Source organism: Juglans microcarpa x Juglans regia, chromosome 4D (genome assembly GCF_004785595.1).
Source record: "Juglans microcarpa x Juglans regia isolate MS1-56 chromosome 4D, Jm3101_v1.0, whole genome shotgun sequence".
Taxonomy (NCBI): Eukaryota; Viridiplantae; Streptophyta; class Magnoliopsida; order Fagales; family Juglandaceae; genus Juglans; species Juglans microcarpa x Juglans regia.
This window is the reverse complement of record NC_054600.1, coordinates 34,555,724-34,580,782: the sequence shown is the minus strand read 5'-3', so window position 1 is coordinate 34,580,782 and position 25,059 is coordinate 34,555,724. Positions and strand designations below refer to the sequence as shown.

Here is a 25,059-nt window from a genome sequence, read left to right as displayed (position 1 = left end):
CTCAAAGATGGTGAAACTTTTCAAGTAACGAGGTGATGCAAAGACGCATTCGTACGTACTTTGCGCCAAGCAATACGCGTTTTGTGCTTTTATATGTGTACTAGTAGTGGCTCAACGTGCAAGGCACGTTTGACCGTTTGGATGAAAAAAAAAAAAAAAAAATTCAGAACATAAAAGTTCTAGAAGCGGATAATAGTACAAATTGATTAAAAATAGTATTCATTACATACAACATAAATGTATTGATAATAAACTTGTAATAGCTTAGACCATAGCAAATTATTTCATTTCAATATACTGTGCAGTTAGATTTCCATGCATAATATGTACTAGTCATCAATTCATCTCCACGTATGTTTTTACTCTAAAAAATAGAAAAAATTCAAAATGAGTATACTTGTTTGAATAACAAAATAGAGCTCATACAAATAAGAAAAGCTCAAAATGAGTATGTCTCCGTTTTTTCTTTTGTTGACCATAAAAATAGTGAGACATGAGCATGATTACTTGGGGCACAAAATTTTTCTTCAAAAATGAGTTAACTGTCAACCTCTTCGTAAGGTCATTTATGTTCTTCTATCATGTTTTTCCACCCTTCACTAGTGATCCATACAACCTATTACAAAGCCCATATTCATCAAATTAGAGAAGAGTAAGTGGCTTAACAACTGAAATAATATTGAAAATGAGAATTGTGATAATAAAATACCTCTAAAACACTTTTCTTCTCCACAAGCAATGCAATTTGGCTACTGTTTGTGAACAAGAAGAATGTTGTCATTGGATGCTTGGATTTCAATAGATCCTTATCCTTCTAGTTCTTGTGAACAAAAATTATAAATATTAGTAATGTTGTTAACATGCATGATTCTCATTAAAGTAATCAAAATCATTTTTTTTTTTTGCCTTTTTTTTTTTCAAAATCAGTTAAAGTGAGAATCTCATAAATACTTTACACATATAAATTGCAGAAAACTTGCATCTTTGTACCACACAAATTGAGTGAAGAACATAAATCTAAATTTTCTAAATGTCAGGTGTAAGATTAAGTGTCTTTCTTTTTCATTCTTTTTTTTTTTTTTTTTTTTATAATTTCGAGTATATTGATATGACTGTTTTTATCAGCAAAGCTTATCTCTCATACATGTACTAAGCAAAACTAAAATATGTCGAATTTAAGAGAGAGAAAGAAAGAAAAAGTTGCAAAAGATTTGGAGAGAATATATATGATGACAACACTTTTGCCATTGTTATTCAAGAAAATGTAATGATCCATTATCTTCTCGATGCATCCAATTGCAACTGTCTAGGGCGTTGACCGGTTAATGGCCAATAGATTCCGCTTGATGGAGCATAGGTTCTGTTGGCCACTTTACCTTGCAATTATGGTTTTTTATTTTTTTGCTCAAGAAAAAACCATCACAAAACCAACACCACAACCACGACAAACAACAATAGCATTAACACAAGAACAATATACAAACCATGCAAATCAGAGTAAAACCTAAAGCATACCAAGATGCAAATCAGAGGCCAGAAATGTGGGAAACCCAATCCAAGCAACCCGCAAGACCAACCCACCTAATAAAAAAAATTGAGAACTCAACAACCAAGAAAGGAAAAAAAAAAAAAAAACTCCTGGATGCAAATACAACCACAAAGGAGAAATGAACCAATAGTGACCCTTAGATTCACGCCCCACAGAAAGAAGAGAATGGCGATCATGAAGCACCGTGAAATAAAATCACTTGCCCAGTTGAAAGAAAAACAAGTTTTTGTTTGATATAAACATACCCTGTAGAACAAAAAATAAAAAATGATAAGTTAAAGATGCATAATATTTTCATTCCATTTATAAAGTAATAAGCCAAAGAGTAATAACTTTAAATAGACCATAGGTTGAAGCAACTTTGGGAAACATTCGAATTAAATGAAGATTAAATTCAAAATTTTTCCAGATTCAAAGTGACTTATTGGAAAGTACAATATACCCACCACCAAATATGAGCAAGATTTTGCTACCTTATTGGTTACTGAAAAGACATGATATTTACGACTTATTGGAAATAAGGGTAGTAAAATCTTGCTCATATCCGATGCTCTGGTATCAGTGTTTCGGATTTCATACTGTACCGGCCGGTACAATTAATATTTTTCGTACCGGCTGGGCATACCTGTTTTGTACCGGCCCAAATACTGGCAGTACTGGCTATACCGGCCTTAATTTCGGCCTATACCGGCCTATATTTCGGCCTGTGTTTTTTTTTTTCATTTTTTCAAATCACAAACTTATTTTTTAACCCTCAATTCAGACTAGACTATTTATAATTTATATATGTATTTATATATAATTTATTTATATATAGACTATTATTTTGGAATATAATATTTATATATATAATTTATTTATATATCGACTATCCCGAAACGTTATCCCAAAATGCTATTCCGAAACGGTACCGGTATTGAAATATTTCGTTCCAGTGCTTTGACCGGTACGGCGTCCGGTACGGTACTCAAAACATTGTCTAATATAGTCTAACTTGAATAAATTAGTTTGCTGCAGCCAACTCAATCACAATGAGACAAATGGAAAATAAAAAATATATATAATAATTGAAAATGTAGGTGAGAAAGCCTTGAGTTGCCCCATAATGATGGTCATAAAAGGTCCAACTCACTAGATTTGAGCTAGCTATTACTTCTATGTATAGCCCCCAAAACACTAATTTCAATAATGAAAAGTATTCAAACTAAACCAACCACCCCACGACTTTTCAACCTCCACTACATCCATATTTACCAAGTCTAACACTACCCAATGACCAAAAGCCTCTTAATCATTCCTCAAATTTGCACATGCTTGCCCCTTAAGCCTGACTTTCCATTTCTAGGCTGCTATGACTATCACTGATAACCACAATAATCTTTCATTTCCAACAACAACAAAAAAGTGAAAACAAAAGCACTAAATAAGAATAAAATTAAATAAGATCAATAGAGATTGAAGGAAAACACGATCAATCAAAGAGAATTTGATCTTCCACAACAATCTCTCTGTCTCTCTATTGCCCAATCCTAACATACCGAGATCGGATTATTTGCCCAATCCCTCTAATCTTCCAAACCGTAACCAATACCCAAATTGTTTGCCCAATCCTAATATACCGATTCTAAAAAAAATAAACAACTCCAATTTTTTGTAATTTCTGCTAAACAAATGACCAGCACAAAATTAATAATAACAGAAATAGAGGAACACAACACAAATAATCTATTTTACAAGAAAATCTAAAACTTATCAGGAAAAGAGGCCAGAAATATGCGAGACTCAATCCAACCCAGTCATAAAAACACTCTGAGCCAGAGAAATGTTTTCTTCGTATACGCTGGTGTTGGTCCTCAGTAAGAAGAAGTTTTTTTCGTGAAATACACTATGCGAGAGGAAGTTTTCTAACCAGATGTAAATAACCAAACTAAGAAAAACCAAACTCAATGCTCTAAAAACCAAAGAAACGAAAGGCTCGTGAAGAAGAAAAGAAAGAAATAGAACTCTGACTTGGTCAAGGGAAGGGGCGAGATCACACTGTAGTGACCAAACATAGAACACAACACTTAGGGACACAGCCGTGAGAGATATCGTAATGAATCGCGGTGGTTAGAGAACTCCCGCGTTTCCTTTAAACCGTGCATCGGCGCAATGCACCGCTTCAATTAGCTCCAAATCTAGCCGACCGCAAGATCAGCAGGTGAGGCTTCTCCTGGTGGTGTGCGTAGAAAAGCTCGAAACGGCTACACTTTTATTTGGCCGAAAACCATTAAAAAAAAAATACCACCAAAGACGAAGGGCTGGCGAGTAAAGGAAGAGGAAGAAGGAGCCAAAGCTCCACTTCCCCCCAACTAGATTCGGACGAGCAAGTTTCTAGAGAGAAGGTCTGGTTTCTAAGGAAGGAATTTTCTAGAGAAGGTATGGGTTTGCCTGCTACGGGTTTGCCTGCTATGGTGTTAATACGGATTTAACGAAAAGTTAATGAAAAACAAAAATTTCGGTTTAAAATCTTTTAATAGCCTTTTATATAATAGAGATAGATATGACATATATATATATATATTATCAATGCATGTCCCACGCTGCTTGTTCTTCTTCCCCCATCTGCTATTAGACTGGCAGCAATATTGCATCCATCTACGTGAGACCTTTAATGATTTTGGGTTCTACAATTCCCATTATTTCATACCCACTACGTACGTGTCCCACCTCATGTGTCTTTAATGATGCCTTTTCTTACTTTTATTTCAGTTTTTATATTCTTGATGAACATGATCAACTCATCATCATGTTTATACAACATCGTATCCATTAAGATATATACGAAAAAAAAGAGGAAAGAAAAAGTCTTCGCAGAAGAAGCATCTTGGATTCCCAGCCACTTGCGAATGGAACCCTTCAATCATTCAAGGGACAGAGTTTCAAAGGGAAGGAAATTTCTTTAGGACTTTTGAGCAAGTTTTAAATTGAATTAATGCGACGGCTACAACTAAAATTGCTTGCTCAATTTAATAACTCACATGAAGGTCTCCTTTCATGTTTTATATAATTTATAGGCGGTCTTGACAGAACAAACTTACAAAGTTAACAGACATTTTATTTAAGAGCGGTAAAATGATTGAATGCATATATTAGAATAGCTAAACGGGGGTGTATAACAAAATTTTTATGCATTGAGATTTATAAGGAATAAATCTTTTGTACCCAAAGTGGGTGCCTAAACAGCCGACCTTTGAATAATTCTACCTCTTTTATGGTCAAAGCAACGGTGGCTTTACAACCTTCTTTCAACCGGCTTTGGGGGCCACAGGCAAGTTTCCCCCCTCATAACCTTGTGTTATAACTTATAGGCCTCATGCTCATCTTTTCGTCTACATCCCCACTACCACCATCACTCATTAATCCTCTGTCTTCAAAATTTGAAACACCCCATCAACTCCATCAATATATCTAAAACGAAGATAGAACTCTTCTTTGCTCTTTTAAGGCCAAGAACATTGGATCTGGCTTCTTCTTCTTTTTTTGTGTGTGTGGGGGGATTACTTAAAGATCATACCAATTAATTACCATGCGTTTGTTTAAAGCAGTGAACGTTAGAAAAGAACAAACCCCAAAAATAAAGTTATCTTCTTTTTCCTTTTTATAATATTTGAAGTTTGACAAACAGAGTGAAGAAGACTCTGAAGTCTTCTTTAACACGAGTTTGCATTTGAGGTAGGATATCCCTCTGGTATCTTTTATTTATGGATGGAAATGAAATTCCAAGTAAAGCAACATTGAGTGTTTACTTTACCCTCTTTCCACTTCAAATTCAAATTGCAACCCAAACGATTGACCCACCTCCAACCCAACAGTTACATACCTCTTCTCTTCCTCTTGGCCTTTTCTACCAACCACTTTACTAATTTCCCAACTGTCATCTCATTTGAGTGTTTGATAAGCAGCATTATGTTTCCTGCCCATATGCGCCTTGCATCAGCACTGTACCTAAATCTCTTGTTTGAATTTTTCAATGCTGCTTTTAATCCTAATTAACGGGGGATTCGAATCCCAAACCCTTAATCTAAAGTTCGTCATGAGATTAAAGAACCAACGGAAACAACATTAATTTCGCATTTAATTTTCTGAAGACTCATTTATTTTATTTATTTGCAAATAATTTATTTCCAATATTAGTTAGTTCCATATTGTTGTTGATATTAGGATGGATATGGGTAATGGCGTGGTAATTCCTCGAACAAATCACACTTGCACTGGATACGCTAGCCTCTTTCTTGAATTTTATTACTATTTGATAGGTTGTTGCCTGCCTAAAATATAGGTACCTCGATCTTTCGAGAAAAAAATCAAAAGGTTAAAAAAGACAGCTCATTTGTACTTTATATCTGGGCAATAGAAAAATGCTATTCTGTCTTCCAAATGTATCCCTGGGTAAATTTTTTTTTTTTTTTTAAACGAATGATGATGATAGAAATTATTTTAATTATATTAGTATATTTTTTTATTTTTTAAAAATATTTAAAAAATTTAAATAAAAAATTTAAAATAAAAAAATTACTTCTATAACTAACGATAAACGGTGTTACTCGCTCCTGCGCAATATGCCCCAGTCACTACTCATAGTAGTATAGTACGAATAAAATAAGTAACAGAATTCCATCTCATTTTATTATTAAATTTTTTATATAAAATATAATAAAAATTTTAATTTTTTAAAATTTTAAAATAATAATAATATTAAAAATAATATTATAATAATATTTTATTCAACTGATAACAAATTATCTCATCTTACTATCTAAACGAGCTTAAGTGTGAAGTTATTATTTGTCTGTCTTGATTTTATATTTTTTTATCTGACATTTTAAATAATTTTGTAAATTAACAACTCCAATAAAAATAAATCTATAATATAACTTATCAGTAAAAATTCAATTCTAAATTCATCGTAAAATACCTTGGACCAAAATCGCAACAAAAACCTCGGATTAAAGTTTCGGAAGGGCTTCATAAGCAGGCCTTGAGCGTCACGTTCAATAAAAAGTATATAAAAACCTTTAAAAAATTCATACTGAAAACAACCTTTGCAAATAATTTAGCAGTCAATGCCTTTGTAACTGACATGAAATAAAATCATCAAACGACATTATTTTTTCGCTTCAAGAATTATCCAACATTGCCGATGCCGAAACAAGATAAGCGCCTGCCGTTTAAGCTTCTCTCGCCATTAGAACTAAATTTGGAAAAAAAAAAAAAAAATTATAATGCAGAGGGCTGTTTAATTTCAGGATTCTGGTTCACCCATCGAAGCTCAAAAGAGCACAGAATAAATTTAAGGGCTTGCGTAGACAAGAGATAAGGTCGAGGATAAAGAATTATTATCATTTCCAAACAAAATAATAAATTGATTAGTCCGCTCAAAAAGGACAAAGTAATTATAATCCACTTTATTTGGTCACTCTCACAGCTGTCATCCTTTCTTTAATTTATTTATATTTCTACTTACCCTACGTTTTAGTATATAAATCCTATATCACTTATGAAGGTTGATAATATCGTCGAAAAGCTCAACATGCAAGGCGTATGACTGCAACTTGGGCACTATAAAATAAAATTAAAAAAAAAAAACAAAGAAAATAAAAGCAGCAACTTAGGCCTGTTGACTAAATATTTTTAAAGAGTGTGTTACACGTAAATTTTATACTCTACACCACTTAAATTTTATTATTTTATTCTTATATTTTATAAATATAAAAATAAAATAATATATTTTTAAGTAGTATACATGTTTATAATTTTTCCGGTTCAAATTTGAAAAAGGTACACCAAAACCAAGAAGAGGTCGGATCTTCTCGTATTATTATTAAAAACAAATAATTGAAATGTGTCGCATAAATTATTACCATTTTTATTAACTCACTACTTACTGTCTTAATAATTATAATCTTACCAAAGTTAAAGGCAACACGAACTGTTTCGAGAAAATAAAAAATTGGGATCTGAAATTATGGCCGAGTAAATCATATGCGTGTACGAACTTTTATTCGGCTGTTTTCAATGAACATTAAAGCCGTGGTTCGTTTTATGAGGGGGCGTGTATTGTAGAATTAAGAATTTGAACAAGAAAATTCATCCTAAATGGACCAAAAACCCAACATTAACAATCTAGAACGGTCACGAAAGTGGGAATGGGATCTGGAGCATCTTCGATTTCAAATTTACAAGACTCTCTGACTGACCGAATTGGTCTAACAAAACAGCTACTCCGGTCCAGAGGGTCCCATAAGTTTGTGAAAATAAAAGGTGTAGCAGAGTCATGCTTCCCTGCTTAATTAGCAGTCGAGTTTGACATTCACTTGCACTTTACCCGTTGTTTCAAGTCTGAAACAGAACAGACATCTCTTCTGTTGAAATATTTTTAAGGCCGTAAAAGAAACATGATGCGATATACTACATCTGAGGATCGTATACGAGATGAAATGAAAATTTTATAAATGGTAATAAAATTATTTGTGAATAGTAATAATATAGTTTAATTTAATTATTTATTAAGTTTTAAAAAATAGATAGAAAAAGTTAAATAAAAATATTATAAAATTAAAATATTATTATAATATAATTTTTTAATATATATTTTTTAAAAATTTGAAAAAGTTAAATTATTTTTTACTTTTTATTTGAAAGTTTAGAAAATTTATAATAATTAGTTTGAAAGTATTTGTGTTTGAATAATGTTTGGAAAAAAAAAAAGATAAAATGAGATGAGATGAAATAAGATGAAAAACTTTTCCAAACTTTAAAAAAAATTTTAGAAGTTCTCGTAAGTAAATTTTATATTAAAAATTTTGAAAGTCTTACACCACACAACTCTATCTAATCAACTTATCAAATAGTAATAAAATTTAAGAAAGCTTTACACTATACAATTCTACCTAATTAATATGTGAAATTTATTTTTTTATATTAATGCTTAAATATATTAATATATTTAAATATAAGAAAAATGACAAATTACATATTAATTAAATAAAAATTCGTGACGGAAGGCTTATTTGTAACATTTATAAAAAATATTATCAAGGGCAAAAAGTATAACACGTGCCATATTTAAATTTAAAAAGTAAAGAATCATGTATTGACTGATGTGATCCTGATACTTAATGGATTAAACGTAGCAAAATCTAAAATATTATTATAAAAAGTTTACAAATATACAAATTAATATTACTAATATTAAAGAAATAAATAAATAATTATAAAAATGATATTATCAAGCCGGCGGACTGAGTACATTTAGTAAGAAGTCGTGCCATTTTATCTTTTAATTTTTTTAATTATTTTTTATACCCTTAAATATTTTTTTAAACAAAATTTATAACATTATTAAAAAATAATTTCTTAACCACCAAATAAAAAAAATAAAAGTATCAAGACCCATCTTCCGTGACTTTAACTTTTTTCTTTAGTAAAATTTTTATATTTTATAATTTAATTTAAAAGATAAATTTTTAAATTTGAATAATATAAATCAAATCTTTAACACATGAGTAATGATAAACATATAACACTTTTCATAATTATGCCACGTGGATAGACTCACTATTCTTATATTTTTATAAAATAATATTATTTTTTATGAGATGTTTAATAAAAGAAGAATTCTATACATCAATTACTATTCATTTTCATACATTATATTTATAACATTTTTTTTTTCATAAGATGTATGAGTATTTTTTATAAGGTGTGCGATATGGACAGGGGCGACTCAATACAAATTGAGGCCTAAGTCGAGATTTAAGTGAATCATTCGTAATTATAATATAATAAAATATAAACTACTATATGAAATATTTTCAAACTTTATAATAAAATGAGATTTTATTTAAAATATTTAAATGCAGATTTTGTGAATTTATATTTGCAACAACTTAAAATGACGTCTCAATGCAGATTTTGTATCTCGATTTAGTAAGATATTTTAAAAATTATTTAAAATATAAATAATTCATTATATTACTTATAAAAAAAATTCATTGTATATTAAATATTAAATTTAGTATTATAGGCCTTGCACACATTAAAAATGGTAAAATCATTTAAAATTTTATTTAATGAAATAATTTTTATTTTTATTTTTAAAAAATACTTAATTTTTATTTTTGGGAGTCTTATATAGGATAGGGGCCTTAGGCAATGGCCTAAATGGCATTACTATTGAGCCGGACCTGGATATGGAGTAGTAAATAGTGATTAATGAAAAAAAAAATTTCTAAAAAAATCATTACATATTTTAAAGCATAATTACGTAAAATGTTATATAAAGTACTGTGTTTATCTATTCCCATCCAAATCTATCGACCCTTTTTTTTTAACAAAATATCTGTTGGTACACTTAAGTAAACGGTCAATTCAATTTATAATATTTTGATGGTAAAAAACTCGCGTCATCTTTATTCTTTAATATTCATCTGCAAGTATTTAAAAAATAATAATAACCAAATGGCATATCGTAATTATAGATATGTAAATGGTATTCTAGTACTTTCAAACTCTGAAGATTCTTAAAAACCTTATACGTGGCAGCCTGTTGCAGCTGTCCAGAAAAGCTGTTAGACAAACGGCCTCCAACTTTCGTCGGTTTGCGCTGTCCACATCATTCCAGCCGTTAGACGAGAGAATCGAAACCATATTATCCCTACCCAGCCTCTAGTCAGTTAAACCATGGTTAAGTTAACCAACCCAACGTTCGAAAACCCCATACCACCCAAACCTTCCTTCTTAATTACAATATGGTCCAATCATTCTGGATCTATAAATTCAGCCCTCGAGACTCGTTAGGTTTGCCAAACCAACCGGCCTAAGGGCCCCCTAGGAAATTTACTGAAAAAAAAAAGGTCTCTCTCTCTCTCTCTCTCATCAACAATGGCGACCTCATCGTCAAGAACCAGATCCAGCGGACCGGTTCTACGCTCGCTCTCACCCTCCGGCAGATTTTATTCTCCCAACACATCAAACTCTGTTTTTTCTTCGTCCTCTTCAGCATTTGCTTCCTCTACGAGCTCCAGTTTCTCTTCCCCGTCAACAGCTTTCTTCCACCATGACCCTCACGGCCATCATTACCACCACCACCACCACCACTCCCACAATCATCAGCGATCAGCCTCTCCTACCCGGGTCAACCTCTTTACCACCGCTTCCCTCTCCCCATCCGTTCGTTTCTCCATCGACCACCGCTCTATTTCCCCCAACCGCAATCAGGTCATCAAGAGCCACCACAGCCCCATGTCGATCTCCAAGAAGACGTGTATGTGTTCACCGACGACGCATCCAGGTTCTTTTCGCTGTAGTCTTCACAAAAACATGGCAAACGGTAGCGGAAGCCATCATGCGGGCTCGTATCCCACCAATCGGCTGAACATGCGCAGATCGGCTATGAAGAACTCGCTGGTTAGGATCGGAGGCGTGGAAGGAGAGTGGGTTAAGAGGGCGCTGACCGCTCTGATCCGTCCCTCTTCGCATCAATTAAGGAGAAGGGCCGCTTTCCAGCCCGCGCCGAGCCGGCTCTCGATCATGTCCAAGGCGGAAGATCTATGAGTTTTGTTTCTTTTCGTAGTCGGACAGGTTGGTTCTAGTTTTTCGGTCAACTTTGAATTTTCTGGTCTTAGATTCCGGCTAGGAAGCCGGAATCGATCCAGGAGATTCTCAACAGAGTCGTCAGCGGCGAGTTTGGTAGCTGAAATACGCCGCAGTAACTGGGACGAATCGAGTGCAAATATCAGGCGGCATTTGCAGAAATAGAGCCGAGTCAACTCGGGCGAGTTGAAGTCTGTGTGAAGCGGTACTGAGCCGACACGGGCGAGTATGGTACTCGGAAGTCGTTGGTCATCTACCTTTTTTGGGAGCGGGACTGAAGAGAAAATTACTTTTGTACATATCATTTTCTATGGAAGGAGAATTTTTGGACACCATATTTCTCCAGGAAATTAGTAGACTTAAATCATAATTAATACGTATTTTGAGATTAATTCAGAGTTTAATTACCTGATTAAAACTGGCAGCAAAGACTGGGTTTGGTTTGGGTTGTGGCGACGTTGGATGGGACCCGTAACGCGTCGTGTTTCGTTCATCAGTGTTTGCTGCGTAGGAATCACCGTTATGCGTTGTGTCGACATACCCGTTCCGTGTAGACGGTTCCGTTGGTCCTCTCCATTTATCACTGACTGTTCCGTTACGTGAACCGTATACCTCTCCGTTATCGTTGATCAGGTCCCGTTGCTTTCGGTGTGAGGTATGATTCTTTTCTTTGCTCTTTTTCTTTTTAAATTTTCAGAACATACCTATTCTTTTCTTTTATTTTTTTCAAAAAAGAAAGAATTTATTCTGTCTTGTTTTTTTACTTGTTTGTTTTATTTACTCTGTAAATCTTTATCACCTTGGGTTTCTTCTGTTTGTGTTGTTGCAGGTGGTGATGTCATGGACTTCAATTCTGGACTTCGAATTTATTATTAATGGACTTAAAACGAAATAAATGAAACTTGAAATTATGAATACGTGACCTTTGCACTGGAAAAAGGAAGCGCCGTTTGATGAAACATCAGAGCTTAGTAGAAAGACGGGGAGCGTTTTAAAAAGAGAACGAAATCATGCTGTGATATGACTTTCACGAAAACAAAATCAAAATAAAATTTTTTATTATGACGTAAGAAAAAAATAAACTAAAATTAACTGTCTTAAGAAAATATATGGAATGGAAAAAGGTGGCGTGTGCTCATCATGTTCGACCATGAAAACAAACGATTTGCCGTGTCACAGATAATGAATGTGACTTGTGTGATAATGTGGGGGTGGGGAATCAAAAGAAGGTGGTGAAGAAAGAAGGAACGAAAAATAGAAAGAATGTCGTTGTCACACAAATCAGTGAAATCACGTACATTTTATTCACATACGAGGATGAAGTTCACGCGGATCACACATTTCTTATAAGAGATATTGTGCTTTAAATAATAATGTTAGATGAGATATATTTGGTGAAAAAAGGTAAAACACATAAAGAAAGAAGTACGGTAGTGAAAATTTGTAATTGGATTTACTAGACGTATCAGCCTAATGAAAAGATACGGAGAGAGACAGAATATCGAGGCCTGGCAGTTTCTCTTCTTCACCCTGTCTTGATGCCAAAGAAAGAGGTAAGATAAATGAATGGGACTGAGACGGCGGTGTTTCGAAGAAATCTGTCCCGTCTATATTTCGTTTTTAAGTCCGAATATTTTTCTTAACGTTTAAACTTTTATATTTATGTAAGGCATGTGAGTTCACATGTCGTGTCTGCTCAAGAAAACAACCGGCGGGAAAAGAATGACAAGTGACAAAGGGTTATCCAGAAGAGTATCCGACTATGCATCCCCGTGAATGCCTTTACATCTACCTTTTATATATATAACCTCCTTAATTTCTCAAAAAACGAATTTTAAATATTAAAATAAGAGAAATAACATATATTATATATTGAATTGAGTTGAATTGAGATGATAAAATATTATTAAAATATTATTTTTTAATATTATTATTATTTTAAAATTTAAAAAAATTAAATTATTTATCATATTTTATATTAAAATTTTAAAAAATGATAATAATAAGTTGAGATAAATTAAAATGAATTAAAGAATCAAACGAAACTTAAATGAACTGAACAACATTATACTTGTTTTGTTAATATTTTGAGCGATAAACTCGTTTAGATCCAAATGAACTGTTGTGACATTCAAGCGGTCGCATCACCTCCACTAAAAGCTCACCACGTCTTTCAACAATTCAATGAAATATGATCCTGTCCGTTGCTTGATATGAGATGTCGATGCTATTTTAAACCCAGGACTCCACCTTTAAAAAAAAATCAGCTCGGAGTTGCAAAAAGCAATTGGATCCAAACTCCATTTTAGGGAAAGACCGAAGAAGGCTCCAATGTAATATACGAGCCTATAGCTCGTGCAATACGCGAATTGTCATTAAATAAAGAAGTGATTTTAAAATATATCTAAATCTGTATATACTAAAATGAGATTTAGTATATATCCGAATACAAAATTCTTTATAACCAAAATATTGTGGAGCCGATCCACTCTCCATAGCTTCTGTCCTCCACCATCTCTTACGTGGCTTGAGTTTACTGAAAAGAATATCTTATAACCAGTCCGACTGATTTCCACTAAGAAGCAGCCTTCCAATATATTGATGCCATGTAGGCTTTTCATTTAAACTACAATGGATCAGCACCCCAGGAAACCATGCTCTCCTGTCACCCTCAGATCTCCCCCTCTCACCCTCAGATCTCTGTCCCCTACAGCTCCCAACAAAGCAGTAGGCCCAAACCGAACTTGAAGTTGCCTCCTCCAAAAGTTGCACAGCGTAAATGTTTGTCTTTAATCTGCTATCACTGTGAATGTAATGAAAAAACCATGGCTGCTCAAAGAAGAAGGCTACGAGGAAGAAGATAGTGAAGAAACAGAGGAAGACCGTGACAATGTTGAGGATGGTTGGAGATATGCGGAAAACAACGAGGAGGAACTATTGCAATGGAGAGAACTGATGAATGCATTTATTACTTTCAACTACCGTCTATGAATTAAATAGCCATGGCAAGATTCTACCTTGGAGGTTTCACCAAGGTTTTTTATACATCATATTTTTTTTCTGGGTTTTTATATTAGAAGTGTGAAATCTGGAATTTTTTTGGTTTATATTAGATTTATGGGTTTTTTTGGAGGATTCACATTTAGATTTCACATCGCATTGTTTTTCTGGATTTTTATACTTCTTATTTCATTTGGTTGAACAATAAAGGGATACTAAAGGATTCATGGTGTGATAAGGGGTTCTCAAATTAATCTGGTGTGATAAGCTCCATTATGCTTTGGGTAGAGTTGTTGATGTGGCAGACTTTCATTGAGGGCTGTTAAAGCCAAAGTAATAGATCGACTGCTCCAAAGCGGTTTTGTTTAGTCTAAAACCTTGCACAATCCACAAAAGATGCACATTAAAGCCAACAAACCTACCAACTAAATCAAGAAGTAAAACAAAACCATCAATCAAATACTTGCATATTCACTACTTTTAGTTACCCAAATTTAACCATTTTTTTCACTGGAGTGTGTGGGGTTTGCACCTTCTAGATTGCCTAACAATTTATTCAACTATGATGGAGATTGTAAAATCTTAATTAAAATAATAAATTCATTAATAATTGAGTACTTAAAAAAAGTGCCTAACAATTTATTCCAAGCGTCGTCTTCTCAATAGTAGGTTTTTCCAATAAGCCGCCACCTTTCCCAAGCCCAACGGTCGATACTATCATCAAAATGATATGATTCTTGCATTGCTTGCAAATGGTGTACTTATCCCATGCAATATTCTGATTTAAACTTCAATTTTAAAATATAAAAACAAATGTAAAAGCTTCCGTTGCAAATAATACAATGTTACAAATGACCCGATTCCATTGAGGTATGAAGAGGAAATCACAAAGAACTCTTCATTGAGAAGTCAAAATTGAAGCAAAAATTGTGTGAGAGTGAGAGAGGTACCAGGTTTTGTAGGGTTAAAGACATGGTTGGGTGAAAGAGGGACTCGATCGCATATGGCAATTTCCATGGTAGAATCTCAAAAATGGTTGGTGAACCGTGAACGTCCAGAAAATGGTAATCAACAGAGACAAATTCGAGGTTGGGCCCCACTTTTCAAATCTTCTCCTTTACGTTGTTCCCATTTGGTGGGGCTCTCGTTGTGGTGGTTCCAGTGGTTGGCAAAATGAGAGGTGGATGCTCTGTTTCGTGGAGTTAAAACATAGGCCTCTCGGTGATGGCCAACGGCGGCTCCAAGTGGGCTCACGGCTGGGCTACGACGGTGAGAAATATATGAAGCAAAAAAAATAAGAAACCAATAAAGTAAATTACACAAATTCTATACCCAAACTAGATTGAAACGTATTAGCAAAATGCTGAGTAAAATGAAAATAAGAAAGTTTGTATACCAAGAACAAATTTTAGAACATTTATTGACTAGAAAACTTATGTTTGCAAACTCTTGTTCTATACAACAATAACAATAGCACTAGCGCGTTACATAAAGGGATCAAGCTGAGTGAGATTATGCACCATTGTTTTTCTCTTTTTCCAAAATGCAAACTTGTATAACTCTTTGGCGCGCTACTGTCATTTCCAAACGGTTTATATAGAAGTAGCGGTTTTGAAGAGGCAACAACGACGATTCATTGTCAACCACGGTTCATGGTAAGGAAAACGAAGTGTTCGTTTCGTTTCGTTTCATTTACTAAGTTTTATAAGCAGAGCCTATCTTTTAGCTTTTGGGCTTTGTTTACTGAAGTGGTAGCGTAAAGTCGGTTATTCGTATATGATTTTCGTGACATATCACTACGGTTGATGTTTGGGAGTGGGGAACTGTCGATTAATACGGTCTAAATGTCAAATCAGATGTTAAAACTTAACTTTTATATAATTAAATAGATTGTAATGGGCATAGCCTAGAAAGGCCATTCATTCGGTCTATTCCCATGTCGTCCCTTCCCTTATTGGGCCCGAGTCTTCCATTCTCGCTCTAATAAAATATACACGCGTTGGTCGTGCAAAACGATCGTTTTGTAACCACCACCCCGCGATACGATCACTTTAATAACTGAAACTAACACAAAGACTTGAGCCTCCCATCCCCCCTTCTACATTTACTTCTTTCTCGTACAGATTAATTGGTTTGTAAGAAATACCCTGGGCACGATCGATCCCACTATGCGTTCCTTTGCGTCCCTGAAAATATCCGCACCACCATCCCTCCATCAACTCGCCCTGATTCAAACGCTTGGATTTCGTCGATTCTCTCAATCCGCACCTTCATCCTCTTCCCAGATCGATGCCTCAATCCCCGATACCAAGAGCCCTCTTCTCGGCTCCTTTCTGAAATGGGCTTCGGGGATCACCGTTGGCTCTGGCCTAGCACTTCTTTGCTGGTCCTCTACTCCCGCTCCTTCTCCCGATTCCAATTTCGCTCTTTTCAAGAAGCCCTTGTTGTCTTTCGCTGACTCGTCAACGGCCACTGCTGAATCTACGGTTTCTGCATTTCGCAAATTAGCCTTACCTGAAAGCTCATACTACCTCTTTGGAGGTGATGATGATGATAATAATGTCAATTGCCTTCCCTTTCTTTTTTATTAACGATTAAGGAACCGAGTGCGTAATTTTGTGAATGTACTTCTGGAATTATTGATTTGTTACTGCGATTGCAGATGCATTTAGGAGAAAGATTTTCTTCAACTATGAGAAGCGCTTAAGGTTGCGGAGTCCTCCTGAAAAGGTATTCATAATTTTTTGCAAACACACTGTTTCATTCGCTGCACATAATTTGACTACTTTCAAGAGGGCTATAATTCTTTCGTTCTTTGGCATAGGGCTTAGTTTTCCATGACTATTTATAAATTTTTAAAGCCTTAGCTCTGTCATGTGCTGAATTGCCAAGCAGTTCCGTGAACTTTAAATGCATTATCGATATAAATACTCTGGAAGCTGTAAAATTATTTATATTAATTTTGGCATAAATATACTTGTTGTCGGTGTCATTGTCGTCCTTGTTTACATTCATCCCTTGTTTAGCTATTTGTTTAACTCCGCTTGAAAATCTTGGTACATGGATATTTATATTGCTAAATCTGTTTTAGTGTGTCCTGAAATACCTAGATTTTCTTTGAATGTGTGTCATGGTTTCACCTCTCCTTCTCTATACGAGATTAATTGAATTATGTATTTTGGAGTTATAGTGTGAATAGTACTTGGTTATAAAGTTCCACTATGTAATGACCTTTCTTTTGTTCGAATGTAATGACCTTTCTGTACGGCATTATCACTTGTAAAAACGAAATTTGGAAAACAATACTGTCCTTCAGCCTTGGCATAGACCTGTAGTCTATATGTGTACATGACCTTACGGCCTATACTGTAGGTTGAATATATCAAAACGTTATTTATTTTTTTCATAGTTTTGTTTTTAAATTTTTGCATGCACGTCCCCTTGACAATGTCTTGTGCCATGCTTGACTGAAGGTTTTTGAGTACTTTGCATCTTTTCGGTCAGCGGAAGGAGAATTATTTATGAAACCAGCTGACCTAATGCGGGCAGTTGTTCCTGTCTTCCCTCCATCTGAATCCAACCTTGTCAGAGAAGGATATTTGAAAGGGGAAAGGAGTCCTGGAGAGTTACATTGTGATACTTCAGATTTTTTTATGCTTTTTGATGTGGACAATGATGGACTCATATCTTTTAAAGAGTGAGTTACTTATTTGTTATTCTTTATTATTACATTATTATTGTTTTAGTTTCCTTTTTCTTTTTCTATTTTTAGGGGGTGTCAATACAATATTTAGTAAGTTAAGAGCATTGTAGAATTTTGCTTCTTTTGAAGTTTACAGTTCTTACGATTTTCACTTTAACAGGTATATCTTTTTTGTGACACTACTCAGCATCCCAGAATCAAGCTTTTCTGTGGCATTCAAAATGTTTGACATTGACAATAATGGGTTGGTACTAATGCACATTAATATTGTTTAGCCATAAATTGGATGTGTCATTTACGCATTGGCATATAAATGCTTATTATTTCTTGTTAGTTTTTGTTGGGTTCTAGGATAACAATTTATCATTACTTAATATTTGATACTGCAATATTTCCAAGGAATGATTCCAATTAGGGTTTTACTATGATCAGAGAATGCATTAAGCAAACACCGCACTTCATTATCCTTTCCTCTGATATACACTTGTAAAAAAAAATCTTTCCTCTCATATGATATATATTTTTTATATTAAAAATTATATACACTTATTATATACCATTCTTTGTGACTGATATTTGCGACATGAAATACACCACAACATCAAATCTTTGAACTAATGACTTTTTAAGGTTATTTTATGCGTGATTGTTATTAATTGTGTCTTTTACTCCATTTACTTAACTCTTTAGCCTGTTTTTCTTTCTCCTTTGTCTTCTTCTGCATACTTTGGGCCTTCCATCTCCATATATAGAGAGATAGATAAGGAAGAATTCAAGAAAGTTATGGCTATGATGCGATCTCATAACAGACAAGGGGCTCAACACAGGGATGGGCTTCGAACTGGGTTAAAATTCAATGGTTCAGTAGAAAATGGAGGCCTGGTGGAGTATTTCTTTGGTAAACATGGAAAGGAACGACTCCAACATGATAAGTTTTACCAATTTTTGCGAGATTTTCATGATGAAGTAAGTCCCCTGCCCCTTCTCCATGAATTTTTATTGTAATTGTAACTTATATTTTAGTTCAATAGTGGCAGATTTGCTTGTTACCATGGGGTTTTGTCCAACTTAAAATTAACAATCCAGACGTAAGTAACCTAAAGGTTGAGGTGGTGCTAAAATCAGTGATCTAAAATTGTAGTCATAACTTGTAACATCCCAATTGAAGACCCAAACCACATGACCTATACTCCAAAATGACTAGTCAATGATACAATTGGAGTCTCATTGAAGCCTTATAAAGAGCAAGAACTTCTCCTTCCCAAACAATTGGGGGATCCCATATATCACCTACCCTTATCCTTATCATATAGAGAATCACATAACTAATAACTGAAAGATAGAGATGAAGCATATTTCATTTTATGATTCATCATGGCACAAATTATAAAGAGAAATTTTGATTGGGACTTTACAATGGATAGATGATGAAAATCAGATATGTATAGAAGCAGCACTATAGCAAGTTCTAACTTCCAAATTAAAACCATATATGAAGTCACATTCATTTATACATTTGCAATGCCCTTTTTTTACCTGAAAATACTTTGTATTTGCTAAGGTACATCACCAAGAAAGGAAAAGTATTGCTAATGTCTACCGAGCTAGATAAGATAAGGAATATAGTAAACATTCAGAATATTAAATGCCAGTGAACAAAAAGTACATGCACTTATATGTGCTAAATGCATCACCTCAATAGGAAATAAAATTACTGCAAATGTGAAGAAAGTTGGGTGTAAAATGAAGAGCTATGGTGTTAGGGAGTTTTCTAATTTAATGTGTATTTATTGTTCTTAGGCTACAATAGTCTTTGTATACTATGATGATCTGTATGTTCTGAATTCAAAGAAAAGCCTTATCTATATTCATTGCCGGCTATAAACAGAAATCCAGACAATTGAAATTCTCTCTCCTCTCTATTCTCTCTCCGTACACTTTTTCATTTTTTTCGTAAGTTGGCTTGTGATGTTGTTCACGGGCATTTGATTGAGTGTTTCTTGCATGTATGGGAAGGGAAATGGCTATGTCGAATGCTGTTATTATCAAACTTAAGGTATTTGAGGTAGTAAGAGATGGATGATGGGTGCACATTACTGAAAGAGGGTGGAAGTTTGTGAAAAATCTTCGCTTGGAGTTAGCCGCGGCACGTTGGTTCACCAAAAAGCGTTGGAGGATTGCCTGAAGGTGGGGGGAGAAGGGAGTTTTATATAGCACATTGGGAACGAGACAGAGGCTTCATAGCACAAAGGTGTTCCAACTCCCAATGGGCGTTCATGGCTTTGGTGGAATACAAACAAGGGGGTCGCCGAAACTGTATTCTCATTCCTAAAGACAGAGATGGGAGGGGATGGAGAAAACTAGTGGAGGTTTTGAAGGAGGTTGGCAGAGAAGGCCGTTTTGTGGGGTTGGCACCACCAGTGACGATAACAGACCCAATCAACCTTTTGCCCGGTCGTATATGGAGGCTCTGTAGAAACCAAGGTTAGACTGTGCTTGAGGACCTGTTAGCCTGGGTGCTAGCTCTGGCCTACGAGGTGGTGTGGCCGTCTTTGCAGGGGCTCAGTGTAGTGGGGATGGTGGCAGGGGAGCTGTTGGCCTGAATAAAGAAAGTTTGCTTCTGGCTCTGTCAGAGATGCAATCTCAAATATATGAGTTGCAGAGTAATATTCTAGGTATGATATGGTGCGTTGAGGAGGATAAAGGGGCGGGGAAGATATGGTGCATTGAGGAAGTCAAGGGGGTGGGGATGGGCTTGGGTTAGGGGGATGGGCTCAGTGGAGGGTTTTATAGGGGAAAGTTGGGCTTGGGTCAGAGGGATGGGCCCAATGGAGGGTTTCATAGGGGATAGTTGTGTATGTCTGATCCAGTGAGTGGGTCGGGCTTGGTGAAAAGCCCAAAAGGGGTATGGAAGGCTAAGACCCGAGTTGCAGATTTCGGGAGTTTCGGCGTATCAAGAGGCTTGGGTGAGTCTAGCACGATGGCGCCACCACTTGACCCGACGGTCTTAAAGGTTGTACATAAACTCTCACCGGTCATTAGCGACCCATCTAGTGGTGCATCGAAAACGTCGCAGTCGCCGTAGGTGGAAGAGGGAGAAATCATGGATTGCGAAATCAATAAGGGAAAGGTGAGTGATGTGGTTTGTAATCCGTTTGTGTCTGCGGTTTCTTTGGCTAATGAAGTGCAGTCGATGGACCCAGTTTCTTTGTTATCCAAACCCCTTCATCCAGTTGATCTTCTGCACCCCAAGATGAACATTTACTCTGTTTTGACATTTTCTGGAGATTTACGACAAGAGGCTTCTTCTGGAGGGGATGTGGTTGAGGCCACGTTACAGTTGGAATTGTATGAGGGGGAAACCTTTGATGAGGATGCGGGTAGCCCAATCCCTATATGCACTCTCCCGTCTCTTGCTTCAACCAAAAATGCCTCGGATTGGGTTTTAAAAAAGGTTGAAGACTTACAGGTATGTTTGGGGATATCTTGTGAAGGGTTTGAGGAGTGGTTTAAGGCTCTTCTTGTTGCCATTGAAGCAGGAAGACCTACAACTTTGAAGTCGGCAGCAAAAAAGGATAGGGAGTTGAAACGTTTAATATGCTCCATAAATTATGATAATAAGAAGGGAAGTGTGGGGAGGGACATGTTGAAAGGGAGGGGATCTTGGTCATCAAATGAAGCCTAAAATCCTCTCTTGGAATGTAAGGGGGATTACTGATGTCAACAAGCGTCTCCGTATTAGATCTCTCCTCCGTAGCTGGAAAATTGATATTGTATGTCTTTAAAAAAATAAGCCGAGTTTTATTGATAGAAGCATCATTCGTAATTTGTGGGGTTGTGCTTTTGTGGGGTGGAGTTATCTTGCTTGATTGGGTGCTTCAGGAGGTGTGTTGTTGATGTGAGATAAGAGGGTGGTGGAGTTAGTGGGCATTGGGATTATTTTGTGGCTGGTTCTTTTAAAACCATTGAGGATGGGTGGCAATGGGCTTTTGCAGGTGTGTGTGGGCCTAATGTGGATAGAAAGAGAAGGTTTTTGTGGGAGGAGTTGGCAGGTTTGTTTCACTTGTGGGATGTGCCTTGGTGCTCATGTGGGGACTTTAATATCGTTCAGTTTCCCAGTGAGAGGGCGGGTGCAACTCTTTATTTGTGGCTATGGAAGAGTTTTCGGAGCTGATTTTTTATCTAAATCTTGTGGATCTTCCATTGGCAGGTGTGTTTATACTTGGTCTAACAGTAGAGGGGGTCAAGGTTGGATAGATTTCTAGTCTCTCCTTCGTAGAAGACTCATTATCTGGATTTATGTCAGAAGAGGTTGCCCCGTGTTTGTTCTTATCATTATCCCATTTTGCTTGATTGCGGTGGCTTACTTGGGGGCAGACGTTATTTTAAATTCGAGAATATGTGGCTTGCAGTTGATGGATTTGTGGAGAAGGTTAGGAATTGGTGGGTATCTTACTCCTTTTCTGGAACTCCTAGCTTTATTTTGGCAGGTAAACTTAAAACTCTAAAGTTTGATTTAAAGAAGTGGAATAATGAAATCTTTAGGCATATTGAAGTGCAGAAAAATTTGCTTTGGGATGAGTTGCATCTTTTGGAGGAGGGGGAGGTAAATGAGGAGTCACAGTTAAGGAAGAATGAGGTAGTGATTGAAATTGAGAAGGTTTTGTTGATGGAAAAAGTTTCTTGGAGGCAAAAATCAAGGGTGCTTTGGTTGAAAGAGGGGGATAGTTGCACTATGTTTTTTCTCAAGAAGGCTAATTTACATAGGCGCAACAACGCTATTGAGGTACTTCATTCCGGTACCAATGTGCTTCACACCCCTGATGAGATTCAAGATCACATAGTGCATTATTATGAAGATCTTCTAATTGAGACAGAGGAGTGGCATCCTAAGTTGGATGGTCTGAATTTTGACCAGCTGGATTTCTGTGCAGTCGGCTGGTTGGAGAGGCCTTTTGAAGGAAACAAGGTGCTTCAGGTGGTGAATGAAATGTGTAAAGATAAAACTCCAGGCCTGGATGACTTCTCCATGGATTTTTTTCAAGAGTGTTGGGATATAGTGAAAGTAGAAGTTATGTGGGTATTTCAAGATTTCCATTCTTGTGAGAAGTTTGCGAAGTCCCTAAATGCTACATTCATTGGTCTCATCCCTAAGATAGCCGGTGCTCATGAGTTGAAGGATTTCTGTCCTATTAGTTTGATAGGTGGAATCTATAAAATTATATCGAAGGTGTTAGCTAACCGTATGAATACAGTGATGGATAAAATCATTTCTAAACCTCAAAACGCTTTCGTTTAGGGATGTCAAATTTTGGACTCGGTTCTGATTGCTAACGAGTGTTTGGACAACCGTATAAGGATTGGTATTCCGGGGGTTCTTTGCAAGTTTGATATGGAAAAGGCTTACGACCACGTGTGCTGTGATTTTCTCTTTTATATGCTAAGAAGATGCAGCTTTGGGGATAGTTGGTGTGGATGGGTTAGACATTGCGTTTTGACTGCTTGGTTCTCTATTTTAGTTAATGGCAACTTTTGTGGTTTTTTTTAGAGTTCAAAGGGTTTGAGACAAGGGGATCTGAGACAAGGGATCCGTTGCCCCCTTTCCTTTTTGTTTTAGTGATGGAAGCATTGAGTCGTATGGTGGAGGCTGCTGTAGGGGGGTTTTCTCTCTGGTTTTTCGGTGGGTAATATTAACAATGGTGCTACTTCAATCTCCCATTTATTATTTGCGGATGGTACTCTCATTTTTTGTGATGTTGACAGTGGACAAATCCAAGCTTTAAGGGCTAACTTATTGTGCTTTGAAGCTGTCTTGGGCCTCAAGGTGAATTTGGGCAAGTCAGAATTGGTACTGGTGGGAGATGTGAGGAATATTAATTTTTTAGCGGATTTTTTGGGCTGCAAAGTTGCTTCTTTTCCAAAGAAATATCTTGGGCTTCCGTTGGGGGCGTCGTTCAAAGTAAAGAACATATGGGATGGTGTTGTAGAAAAGGTTGAGAAAAGACTGTCAGGTTGGAAGCGTCTATATTTATTAAAAGGGGGAAGACTAACCCTCATCAAAAGCGTCCTTTCCAACCTTCTTACTTATTATCTTTCTTTATTCCCTTTACCGGTTGGAGTGGCAAACTGGATTGAGAAGTTGTTTAGAGCATTCTTATGGGGTGGCATGGGAGAGGAGAATAAATTTCACCTTGTGAGTTGGCATAGGGTGTGCTGCCCGATTGCGAATGGAGGTCTGGGGGTGTGAAATTTGAATAATTTTAATAAAGGACTGTTACTTATCAAAAAACAAATTTAATAAAGCACTGTTAGGGAAGTGGCTATGGAGGTATCAAATGGAAGGGGACTCATTGTGGAGAGAGGTTATTGATCGAAAGTACAAAGGTGATTGGAGGGATGGTGCTCTAAGGAGGGTAGGGGATCTTATGGTATGTGTTTATGGAAATATATTAGAAAGGGGTGGGACAGTTTTGTAAAACATACTAAGTTTGAGGTTGGAGAGGGTGCAGGAATTCGTTTTTGGTTTGATGAATGGTGTGGTGAGAGAGCCCTTCATTCTATCTTCTCAGTTGTTTTCAGCTTGGCTGGAAATCAGCAAGCCGCTGTTTCAGAGATGCCGTGCTAATGGGTCTGTGCAGTGGAATGTGAAATGTACAGGATTCAGAACTTAATGAGATTGCAGATTTTTTCATTTTCTTGTATTCTCTGAACTTAGGAGGAAATGTGAGGGATCGAATGTTGTGGAAACACATGGGGAGCAAAAAATTTTCTGTTAAATCTTATTATAGGGTGTTGCATGGCCAGCAGCAATTCCCTTTTCCGTGGAAGAGTATTTGGAAGGCGTTCGTGCCGTCTAAAGTTGCTTTTTTCACTTGGACAGTTGCACTTGAGAAGATTTAGATGATTGACAATTTGAGAAAACGTGGCATGGTTGTTGTGGAGTGGTGTTTCATGTGTAAGAAAAATGGTGAATTGATTGATCATTTGTGAGGTGGCTAGGGAGTTATGGGTTGGGCTTCTTAGTAGAGTTGGGTTGAGTTGGGTTATGCCAATGAGAGTGGTGGATTTACTAGCATGCTGGAATAAGTGACACAGAAGCTCTCAGTTGGCAGCGGCGTGAAGGATGATTTATTTGTGTATTATGTGGTGTTTATGGATAGAAAGGAATGAG

General features: G+C 36.0%; 1 protein-coding gene across 1 annotated transcript in view; it reads left to right on the top strand.

Moving 5' to 3' along the window:
- The window catches only part of LOC121260320 (calcium uptake protein, mitochondrial), a 34,716-nt gene that overhangs the window by 7,512 nt on the left and 2,145 nt on the right, over positions 1 to 25,059 (top strand). The window contains 7 exon segments of the mRNA XM_041162144.1: positions 10,451 to 11,143; positions 11,218 to 11,281; positions 16,268 to 16,726; positions 16,848 to 16,915; positions 17,659 to 17,882; positions 18,049 to 18,132; positions 18,641 to 18,854. Of these exon segments, the coding sequence (XP_041018078.1) occupies positions 10,475 to 11,143; positions 11,218 to 11,281; positions 16,268 to 16,726; positions 16,848 to 16,915; positions 17,659 to 17,882; positions 18,049 to 18,132; positions 18,641 to 18,854 (1,782 nt within the window). The 5' untranslated portion in view covers positions 10,451 to 10,474.